Source organism: Hypanus sabinus, chromosome 22 (assembly GCF_030144855.1).
Source record: "Hypanus sabinus isolate sHypSab1 chromosome 22, sHypSab1.hap1, whole genome shotgun sequence".
Lineage (NCBI taxonomy): Eukaryota > Metazoa > Chordata > Chondrichthyes > Myliobatiformes > Dasyatidae > Hypanus > Hypanus sabinus.
The window spans coordinates 24,379,618-24,391,746 of NC_082727.1; the positions used below are offsets into that span (position 1 = coordinate 24,379,618).

At 38.5% G+C, this 12,129-nt stretch overlaps 1 protein-coding gene across 8 annotated transcripts in view; it reads right to left on the reverse strand.

The window, feature by feature from the left end:
- mypn (myopalladin) overlaps window positions 1-12,129 on the reverse strand; it is a 294,291-nt gene that overhangs the window by 45,426 nt on the left and 236,736 nt on the right. For all 8 annotated transcript variants that reach the window (XR_009507421.1, XM_059947325.1, XM_059947327.1 and 5 more), the window contains 2 exons: window positions 8,207-8,809; window positions 5,284-5,428 (listed from right to left, as the gene is read on the reverse strand). Coding sequence is in view for 7 of the 8 variants with exons in the window: in XM_059947325.1 (XP_059803308.1) it covers window positions 5,284-5,428; window positions 8,207-8,809 (748 nt within the window). In the remaining variant the exon portion in view is untranslated. The remainder of the gene's footprint in view (window positions 1-5,283; window positions 5,429-8,206; window positions 8,810-12,129) is intronic.

The following is a 12,129-nucleotide window of genomic DNA, read 5'->3' on the forward strand; positions in this document are numbered from 1 at the left end:
ACACTGAATGGAAAACCTACAAGAAGTAGTGGATATCTCAGTCCATCATGGATAAAGCCAGAATGCAGGCTTCAGATAGTAGATGGGTGACCACCAAGAGAAGTAAGGGGAATAAGCAGTTAGTGCAGGGTTCAGATGCAGCCATTCCCTTCAGCAACAAGTATAACCCTTTGGATACTGCTGGGGGTACAGCAGAAGCAACCAGGCTAGGAAAACTGTATCCAGCTCTAAGGCTCAGCAGGGAAGGGTAAAGTCAGGCAATATGATAGTGATAGGAGACCTGTTAGTTAGGAGGATGAACGGGAGATTCTGTGACCATGAGAAAGACACCAGGATGAAGTGTTGCCTCCCAGGTGATCAGAGTCAAGGATGTCTCAGAGCAGCTACAGAATATTCTCAAGATGAAGAGTGAGCAGCCAGAGGTCTTGGTGCATACTGGCACCAAGGTAGAATTAAACATAGGTAGAAAAGGTGAATAAGTCCTTTGCAGTGAGTAGAAGGAGTTAGGGAAGAGGCTGAAGAGTAGGGCTTCTAAGGTAGTAATCTGTGGATTAGTCTCAGTGCCACATGCGAATCAGGGCAGGAAAAGAATGATAGTACATCCTATTATGAGTGGCTGTGGATCTGGTGTAGGGGACAGGGTTTCATTTCTCTAGATCATTGGGATCTCTGGGTTGGGAATGACTTGTTTAAAGAGGATAAGTTAGACGGGAACCTGAGAAGGACTAATATCCTTATGGGAAGATTTGCTAGAGCTGTTGGGGAGGATTTTAACTAATTTAGCAGGAGGATGGGAACTGCAGTGATAGGGCTGAGGATGGAGCAGTTGGTATACAAGTAGATGCAGTGTGCAGTGAGACCATGAAGAAAGGCAGGCAGGTGATATGGAAAAGTTGCAATCTGTGGGATGAGTGTAATATGGAGGGGAAATCGAAAAGGATGATGAATACAGGACCATAGGTGTTACATTTGAATGTACGCAGTATACAGAATAAAGTAGATGATCTTGTAGCACAGTTAGATATTGGCAGATATGATGCTGTGGGTATCACTGAGTCATGGCTGAAAGATCATGGTTAGGGGCCTAGGATACACATATCAAAAGGATAGGCAAGTAGAGGTGGTAAAAAATGAAATTAAATTCCTAGAAAGTGGTGAAATAGGATTGGAAGATGTAGAACCCTTGTGGGTAGAGTTAAGAAACTGCAAAGGTAAAAAGATTTTCATGGGAGTTATACGTAGGTCTCCTAGCAGTAGCCAGGATGAATTCACCTTGCAGTTTGAAATAAAGAAGATAAACAAATAAACTTTTCTTGAGCTTCTAGGCAGGTACAGGTATTGAATATAACCAATGTTTTGATGACAAAGTCTGCCATCTTCATCAGGGATGATGCCTGGGCATACAGTCAGATGTATCAGTATTACAGTTGAATAACAGGAATTACAGCATGAAAAAAGGAGCTGACCAAAATCGATTGAAAGGGGACACAAGCAAGAATAACAGCAGAACAGCAATGGCACAGGATAGATACATCCCAAAGATTAAGTAGTATTCTAAAGGGAGGATGAGGCAACTGTGGCTTACAAGGGAAATGAAAGTCAGCATAAAAGGAAAAGAGAGGACATACAGTATAACAAAAATTAGTGGGAAATTAGAGGTTTGGGAAGTTTTTAAAAACCAACAGAAGACAATGAAAAAAAGAAAGAAAAGATGAAATTTGAAGGAAAGCTAGCAAATAATATCAAAGGGTATACCAACAGTTTTTCCAGACATATAAAAGAGTGAAAAAAAGGTGAGAGTGGACATTGGACGACTGGAAAATGGTATTTATTGGAGAGGATGTGATTTTTGTAAATCTTCATTGTGGAAAACAGTACTGGTATGCCAGAAATTCGAGTGTCGGGGGTAGAAATGAATATAGTTGCTAATACTAAGGAGAAGATGCTTGGGAAGCTGAAAGGCCTGAAGGTAGTTAGCTCACCTGGACCAGATGAACTACACTCCAGGATTCTGAAAGAGATAGTGGAGGCATAAATAATAATCCTTCACGAGTCACTAGATCCTGGAATGATTCCGGAGGACTGGAGAATTGCAAATGTCTTACCACTCTTTGAGAAGGAGACAGGTAAAAGAAAGGAAATTGTAGGCCAGTTGGTCTGTGTTGGAGTATATTAGTAAAGATGAGGTTTTGGGGTTATTTGGAGGAACATTATAAGATAGGCCAAAATCAGCATAGTTTCCTTGCCTGACAAATCTGTTGGAATTCTTTGAGGAATAAAAGACAAGATAAATAAGAGTCAGTGGATGTTACTTACTTGGATTTTCAGAAGGCCTTTGAGAAGGTGCCACACATGAGGCTGCTTAATAAGATAAGAACCCATGTTATTACAGGAAGGATACTAACCTGGATAGAAGATTGGCCGACTGGTAGGAGGCAAAAAGTGGGAATAAGGGAGTCTTTGCTAGTTGGCTGTCGATGACTAGTATTCTGCAGGGGTTGGTATCAGGGCTATTTCTTTCACGTTATATGTCAATGATTTGGATGATGGAATTGATGCCCTTGTGGCCAGTTTGCAGATGATACAGAGATAGGTGAAGGAGCAGGTAGTGTTGAGGAAGCAGGGAGTCTGCAGAAGGATTTAGAGAGATTGGGAGAAGGGGTAAAGAAGTGGCAGATGAGATACAGTGTAGGGAAATGTATGGTCATGCACTTTGATAGAAGGAATAAAGGTGTAGAGTATTTTCTAAATGGGGAATAAATTCAAAAATCAGAGTTGCAAGGGTCTTTGGAGTCCCTGTGCATGATTCCCAAAAGTTAACTTGCAGATTGTGTCAGTGGTAAAGAAGGCAAATGCAATGTTAGCATTCATTTTGAGAGGACTGAATATAAGAGTAAGGATGTAATACTAAGGCTTTATAAGGCATCAATCAGACAGCAATTTGGGTACTGCCAGCATTTTTGGACCCCTTTTGTAAGAAAAGATATTTTGGCATTACAGAAGGTCCAGAGGAGGTTCATGAGAATGATTCTAGGAATGAAAAGGTTAACATATGAAAAGCATTGATGACTCTGGGCCTGTACTAGCTGAGGTTTAGAAGAATGAGAGGGGATCTATCAAATATTACAAGGCCTAGACAGAGTGGATGTGGAGGATGTTTCCTATAATAGGTGAGTCAATGACCTTACGGTAAAGCCTCAGGATAGAGGAATGTCCATTTAGAAAAGAGATGAGGAGGAATTTCTTTAGCTAGATGATGGCGAAACTATGTAATTTATTGCCATGGATGCTTGTGGAAGCCAGGTCATTGAGTATATTTAAAGCAGAGGTTGACAGGTTCTTGATTAGTCAGGGTGTCAAAGGTTACAGGGAAAAGGCAGGAGAGTGGTGTTGAGAGGATGATAAATCAGGCATGATGGAATGGGCGCAGACTCAGTGGGGTGAATGCCCAATTCTGCTCCCGAATCTTATGGTCTTAGTAAAAGTTGTGTTCATAGAATGTGGAAAAAAGTAAATAAACAATAAAAGTATATAAGATCTACTGGGATCCTGCCTGGATTAGAGGGCACGTCTTATGAAGATAGGTTGAGCAAGCTAGAACATTTCTCTCTGGAGTATAGGAGATTGTATAGGAGATTGAGAGGTGGCTTGATAGAGGTGTACAAGATGATAAGTGGCATAGGTCACGTGGATAGCCAGAGACTTTGGATGATGGATTGGGGAGCAGTCCTGATGGGCTGAATGGCCTAACTTTGCTTCTATGTGTTATAGTCTTATGGTCTAACTTGACTTGTTCCATCTCTGAACTATTCCCATACGAACTCTTCATCTCATATTCACGATTTTTAAAATCAATAATTTTATTTAATTAATTTGTTTCTCTTTAATTTTGTACTTACACAGTTTGTTGTTTTTTGCATGTATGTTTGTCCATCCTGTTGGGTGCAGCCTTTCATTGATTCCATTATGTTTCTTGTATTTACTGTGATGTCCCCAATGAATTTCAGGGTTGTATATGATGACATATATGTATTTTGATATTAAAATTACTTTGAACTTCGGTAGTTGAATTGGAAAAGATGACAGATAAATGTCTCAGATGCTTTTATAAGAGAGATTAAGAGAGATGAGCGGGTTGGATATCATCTCAATGAGTTATAGAAGGCATTAACTGTAATGCTTCAGATCAATAACCATACTTAATGCTTGAAATTATAGAACAGTCATTTGGTTACACCATATAATGATCATCCTGAGCAATGCAATGGATAAGACAGTGACTAATCATATATAGACAGATTTTTAAAAATTTCATAGAGATAGACAACTCAAATAAAAATATGAAACACGATCTGCCACGTGAAGACTCCAAGTGTGCATAACATTAGCAGAAATTCTTCGTAGGATTGCTAATATGTTAATATCTTGCAACTTTGTGTAACAAGAGGCGTGTGAGTTTTGCTGTCTACACATGAGTACGATGTATCAATGTGTTTCATTTTACAAGGTGTGGATTAGACCGAAATGCAGTGAGTAATTGCTTATGTTTACTTAATTAAGTCAACAGTTTGCTGATAATCTGGTGAATGCTAATTGTAACCATTGAATATCTTTAATGAACTTGATACAAATGGAAGTGAATGATGAAAGTGAATTTAAAGCATGTACCTGTAACTCTGCCATATCTTTTACCTCATGAAAATTAAAAAAGTGAAGGAGAATTTTGTCCAAGAAATCTGTGGGCTACTTAATCCTCATAAATTACTCTCTATTGAGGAGAAGTGGATGGTTAAATGATACTTCTGCATGAATAAAGCGGGTTTTAGAATTCTTCAACAGGGTAAAAGAGACATCACTTCCAGAAGATTATAAACACAACATTATCTTAATATGAACTAACAATTGCAACCATGGTAAACAATATTAAAGTTAACATGTTCCTCTTGTTTCATGGCATGCCAACTGTTACTGTTGCTATAGTAAATAGAACCTTTCAGAGGTAAGTTAATTAATTAGATTTGCTGAACTCATTTGATGAGACTGACAGGATACAGAATGGACCAGATTATGTGAAAGGTCTTGAACATAAATCTTCACCAAAAGTCTGAAAGTCAGTTCACATTCTGTTTCATGATATAGTCAGGGAAGAAATACCCTAAAGGTAACTTTTAATGGTTTTGTCAGGGAAATTAAATATTATTCTGCTGATATGAAAGAAAATTTCACAAAATATTGCTGAACTTTAGGTGCATTTTCAGTTCTCTTACTGCAAAAGGTTCTCACCTGCTGCCCAGTATGGTAAACGTCATCTCTGAAGTTTGACTTTCTATCTAAGTCACGTATTACAGCATCCTTGCTTTCTCGTATTTCATCATTAGTGGACGATCGTGGTGATTTCAACACTTTCTTCAAGACACCTTGTGTAGAACTGTATAATTAAAAGTGATGCTTTGTGACATATGTACTTCTGTGCTATTAATATATTTCTCATTTAAATTATAATCTAGATATAATTGGGCTGATTTTCTGCTACTGATTAGAAAATTTGCCAGTCAGCTGCGCTGTTCTTCCAGTGTGATCCTGCTGGTAGTTTACCTGTAAGAGGTTGTTGCTAACTAATCAGTAAGGCTCAGCATAGCAAAGGCCCTTTCTGACCTTATGTGGCTGGCTGCATTTCCACATGACTTTAATGACCTCTGAAGGTCTACTCTCAGGTACACTAGGCATCAAAGATATTATTTAAATTAAATGTTTATGATCATCATTTGCATTTATAACAATGCTCAGGAAATGTTTATAGAAAAAAAAACCTAAAAAAAATGAATGTGTATTTTAAAAGTTAAACCATAGCGCTCCAAAACTGTCAAAAACTGACAACAATCAATTACATTTAAGCTAGCTTAATTAAATCAAATTGTAGGTCTACTTCTGTTCTTCTGGTAGCAGTTCCTTCACTTCAATGGGGTAGCTACATTTGTGTTATGTTAAGTAAGTATATTTGCTAAACTAGTTATCTCAACTGGGAAATCTGAGGAAATCTATACTACCCAAGTGCAGTACGAGTGTGCCAAGGCTGGCTCTTAAATGCAGCAGAAGGTTAGACTTCAGTCTGTATGCTGTAGATATAAGCATATGCCTGTAAGTTTAAAGATGGTCAGATCCAAGTTCCTTGGAGACCTGGCCCATTATATTCCAAAATAAATTATCAACTTGATACCGTTCAGGATGACACACAGCCTTCAGAGCCCTTTTCAAAACAAGCTCTCTGACAATCTGTCTTAATTAAGTGTGAGAATTTCTGTTCAATGAGTTTAAATAACCATGTGATTTCCAATGCGCATTAGCTGACTTCCTAACCTTAACTCAGAAATATTAACGCAATGTCGCTAGTACTGTTTGCCAAAAACTCAAATATGTCCAAGGAGGGCATATTTTGTCAGAGGCACATGACTTCAACCAGCATCTGACCTGGGAACACTGGAAGCTAATACCAGTATATAAAGTTACAAAATCATTCCACTCCTCATCACTGCCTGAAATAAATGAGCAGAGCATTTGCCATTTGCCATAAATAAGGGATTTGTTTCAGCTGTTACTCAAAATTAAATCAGCATTAAAATAAACCTAGGTGAAACATGTTACTGAAGGTTATATTTTCTCCTTATCAAAATTTAACAATAAAAAAGGTATTTGTGATACATGTCTGTCATGCTTTTGGGGTGTTTAGTAGTTTTGAAATCCTGGTATTTGACAGACAGATCTGGAAACAGGAAGAGCAGCTCCCTCCGAAATCTCAAATGCCCTACTTTAACCTCTTTGTTTCCTGGATCTCAAATGTTTAGAAACAGAATGGTGGGGCTGCTTACCACCTTCATGGCAAAAACAAGATCCATCATGATTATAAACAAGAGATGTTCCAGAATTACCCATTCTGGTTACCATTCTTTCCTCCTCACCAGCCCATCACCATTGCTGGGTTGCCTTCCTTTTATTTCATGGTCCACTGTCCTTTCCCATTAGAGTTCTTCTTCTTCAGTCCTTTACCCCTTCCAGCTGACACCTCCCGGCTTCTTACTTCATTCCCCCAGTCCACATATCTTCCCCTCACCTGGTCTCACCCATCTCCCTACCAGCTTGTACTCCTCCCCAATCCCCATACCTTCTTAGTCTGGCTTTTGTCTCTTTCATTTCTAGACTTGATGAAAGATCAAAGTCCAAAATGTTAACTATTTATTCCCCTCCATAGATGCTGCCTATCTTGCTGAGTTCCTCTAGCATTTTGTGTGTGTTTCATACCGTGAATATCTGCCACTCTTCATTTATAAGCCCAAAACTTCTGAAATACCAAGATTTAAAAATGACTCAACACCCACAGACAACATAAGCAATCCCATTATGTTTGAGTACTAGACTTCATTTTTAAAAAATTTACACATCTACAAAGGAGACCAAGTAAGGTCCTGGATAACTTTTACTCCGGTGCTGATATAACCCTGAATAACAAAACAAAACAAATCCCTTCATTCAGAACGCAGATAATTTCTGAAGAATGGCAAATCCTCTGCTCATTCAGTTTTAACACTTGTGGTCCCTGCAGTGTGTTTAGTGATAGTATCACTCAGGTGAAAATGCTTCAAATCATTTCTTTAAACTGCTAAAGTTGGTAGTCACAGGCCAGACCTACATTCAGAATTCAGGAATTATTCCAAATCAAGAGTGGAATCTTGTCATAGCAAGCTTTCATGGCAAAAATAAAGAACAACATTCAACTAGCTGAAAAATATATTTTTGAAACAATTTTCATTCTTATTGAAAGACTAATGCACAGCCGTGCTCGGAGGATAAACTCCCAAACTTACCTTCTCATCAACCTGTGAATAATGAATACTGTGCACTAATAGCTAGCAGACAGATCTAGGTATGCATATTTTGGGCACTGGTCATATCCTTTGAGAAGTGGTAACAGCCGTGAGTTAGGCAAGGGGTGAGACGTACATAAGGCACATTCTTATTCATCCATGATCACAAACACATCTAGCCCAGATTCATTGAAATTGAGACTTTGGAGTAAGAGGTCTACTCTTTGTTATCTAATCCAATGCACCATCCAGATTCTTTAAAGGAAACTGCTTCAATCTCCCATCCACAAATCTCCTTACAACTAACTACCGCTGTAATGTTTGAAAATTTTGTAACTGACACTTACATTATTGGAGCACTCTTGGGAAGACCCATTGCATTGGTAGGTGGTGCAGAGGGCAACGACGGTAGCACAGAGCTGAGGAAAGCCACTGGGTTGTGAACCGGACTAGGGCAGGAGCCACCAGTTGGTGAAGCAACCTGAGGCTGAAAACTCAGAAGTGGTGGAATAGTGGGAGCAGTCTGTCCAACTGCACTTGTTGTTGAATAACTGTGTGAGACATCATATTGTGATGCTACTGTGAGTGGGAATCCAAAATAATTTTCTTTACTATCCACCCTCTCTGTTTTTTGCGATATCATGCTCAATGCAGGCAGAGGAGAATTTGACGGTGAATAACTTCTGACATTCTGAGCAGCAATGAACTGTTTTGGACGTGTATAATTAAATGCGTGGGGCAGAGTGTTGGTTGGTATTGTTGACCTGCTAGCAGAAGGCATCTGTGCAGACTGATGAGAATTGTAAGTGTGAGTATTCATGGTGGATGGAGATGCAGGTGGGAAGGTGGTAGGCAGGGATGATGATTGAGTTGTTGATTGCAGTACGTTCACTTCTTGCTGTTGTTCAAGGAGAACCTGGTTGTGCAATTGTTGCAACTGGATGGGATCACTACATATGGAATAAAAAAAACATGTCAGTAAGTTAATTTCAAGTACACATAGCTGCAGTTGATGTAAACGTATATTAAAGCAAAGCTTTAAGCAATTGAAAAAACATATGTGCTAGATGTATCTGAAACATTTTATTTCATGTCTGGTCTACCAATAACATAAGGATATTACTGACTGAACATTGTGGACATAATATGTTAGTGCAGGAATGTGTGGCAACACTTGTGGGCTACTTGCAGCACATCTTTAGGTTGTGCTGATTGTTGACACAAATAAAATCAACTCACTTCATTAATTTACACTTAAACCAATTTAGGACTAGAGTGAGATAAAAATGATAATGTTGATTTAAAAGTCAGTAATGGTCATAAAATAGAGCAGTTACTGCCTCATTCCATCAATGTTCTGTATCGCCCTTAAAAATCTTATACTATTTGGGTCTGTGAAATGTAACTGTACGGCCATAAAATGATAAGATATAGAATCAGAATTAGGCCATTTGGCCCATCAAGTCTTCCATTTAATCATAGATGATCCATTTTCCCTCTGATCCCCAAACTCCTGCCTTTCCCTTCATGCTCTGACTAATCAAGAATCTATCAACCTCTGCCTTAAATATACCCAATTACTTGGCCTTCATAGCTGCCTGTGGCAATGAATTCCACAGATTCACAACTCTCTGGTTAAAGAAATTCCTCCTCATCTCTGTTCTAAAAGTACGCCCCTCTATTCTGAGGCTGTGTCCTCTGGTCTTAGACTTCCTCACCATAGGAAACATCCTCTTCACCTACCCTCTCTCGAGACCTTTCAACATTTGATAGATTTCAATATGGTCACCGCTCATTCTGAATTCCAGTGAGTAGAGGCCCAGAACCATCAAATGCTCCTCATATGACAACCCTTTCAATCTTGGAATCATTTTCGTGAACCTCCATTCAACTCTCCCCAACGTCAGCACACCTTTTCTTAGATAATTGTTCTTTTATATGCCCTCTCTTTGGCTTTTGTGTTCCTTTGACTTCTCTTGTTAGCCACGGTAGTGTCATCCTGCCTTTAGAATACTTCATCCTCTTTGGCATGTATCTATCCTGTGCCTTCCAAATTGTTCCCAGAAATTGCAGCCATTGCTGCTCTGCTGTCATCCCTTCAGTGTTCTATTCCAGTCGCTGTCAGCCAGCTCCTCTCTCATGCTTCTGTAATTTCCTTTACTCCACTGTAATACTGATACATCTGACATTAGCTTCTCATTTTTAAAATGCAGGGTAAACTAACACTGGGACCTCTAGTAAATATGTGTAAGGAATGATTAGTGCTAGAAGGTTTTGATTAATGAGAGTAATGATTAATACTGAGAGACTAGATTAGAGAGAGAAATGATTAGTAAGAGGATTAGAAAGAACAAGGAGTGTGCTGTTCAGAAAGGACTCGTAAAATAATGTAAGGAAAAACTTACACCAGATATGTCTTGTAAATGTGCTTGAGAAGTGACTTGTACAGATTGATCAAGTAAATGTGAGCAAGGATTGATAGCTCCTAGAGCTATCATCAACTTTTTAAAAAATTAGCAAGTAACATTGTGCTTTCCTTAGAACCAGGTTATTTAAGTGATCCAAAAAGAATTACCGAACCAAAATAACATTAATCCCTATAATGTATTTGGCTAGCACTTTTTTCAAATGTGTCTTTTATTTGTCTGGCATTTTTAAGCAAATTGGGAAATAGTTCTCTAAAATTTCATTCATGACAACATTCATAACTTGAATATCCCTAAACCAAGCCCAAGTATGTAGTTAAAAATCTTATGCTTATTACATCTATCCTTTTGGCTTTCCAGACTCACTGCTCATAATAAGTAATTCAGTGAAGAGTGAATGCCAAGAGCCAACCGTCATCCAAAGGTAAATAGCAACATCTGTTTTATGGAATCAGTGAAGTGTTGCTGCCTCTAATTATGCTACTTGACTGAGTTCAGTAGCAGAAATGCAAATACAGTGGATTCCGGTCAATTGGGACACATTGGAACCAGTACATTTTGGTGGCTGTCCCAATTAGCCAAAGTTTCATGAAAGTAGTTAAAAAAGTATAAAAAATACAAACTGAATAAAAAAATTATGTATTTAAATATAATACAGAACAAACTAGAACACTACCTATACTACTGCAGTACTATAAAACTGTATATTGGTTCCTTATATGCAGGAATTCATACCTCTATCAAATTTTCCCTCATTCTCCTACCTCCTAGAGTCCTAACCTATTCAACCTTTCCCTATAACTCAGTTCTTCAAGTCGCTTGTAAATTTTCACTATACTCTTTCAATCTTATTGATATCTTTCCTGTAGGAAGGTGACTAGAACTGCACACAATACTCCAAATTTGGCCTCATTAACGTCTTAACAACCAACATAAAATCTAAACTCCTGTACTCATTACTCTGATTTATGATTGCCAATGTGCCAAAAGCTGTCTTTTCGACACTAACTACCAGTGATGTCACTTTCAAAGAATGATCCCTTTATTCTACTGCACTCCTCAGTGCTCTGCTGCTTATTGGTTAAGTCTATCCTGGTTTGTCTTCACAAAGTGCAACAGCTCATACTTGTCTACATTAAGTTCTATCTGCCATTTGTCAGCCCACTTTTTCCAGCTGGTCCAAATCCCACTGCAAGCTTTGATAGCCCTCCTTGCTGTTCACTATGCTCTAAACATTGTGACATCTGCAAATTTTGCTGATCCGACTTACCATATTAACATCCAATTCATTAATATAGATGACAAACAACAAAGGACCAACTCCAATCCCTGTAGCTCACCATTAGTTATAGGCCACCATTCAGAGAGGCAACTAGCTACTACAACTTTCTGGCATCTCTGGCTAAGCCAATCTTGAATCCATTTTAATACTTCATTCTGAACGTCAACTGACTTTTGGACCAGTCTCCCAATGTAGGATTTTGTCAAGGGTCTTGCTAAAGTCCATGAGGACCATGTCCACTGCCTTTTCTTCATCAACCTTCCTGGTAACCTCCTTGAAAAATTCTTTAAGTTTGGTTAGATACAGTCTGCACACATAAGCCATGTTGACTATCCCTAATCAGACCCTGTCTATCCAAATACTTATATGTCCTGTCCCTTAGAATACTTTCCAATAACTTACCCATTACTGACATCAGGCTGGTTAGTTTATAATTTCTTGGCTTATTCTTAGAGTTTACCATTTTATACAACTACTTTCCTAATGTTATTGCCCGTGAAACTGCATGAACTTTAATACTAAAATAATTAAAGAACAAGCGGGAAAGAAGTATAACGTAGAG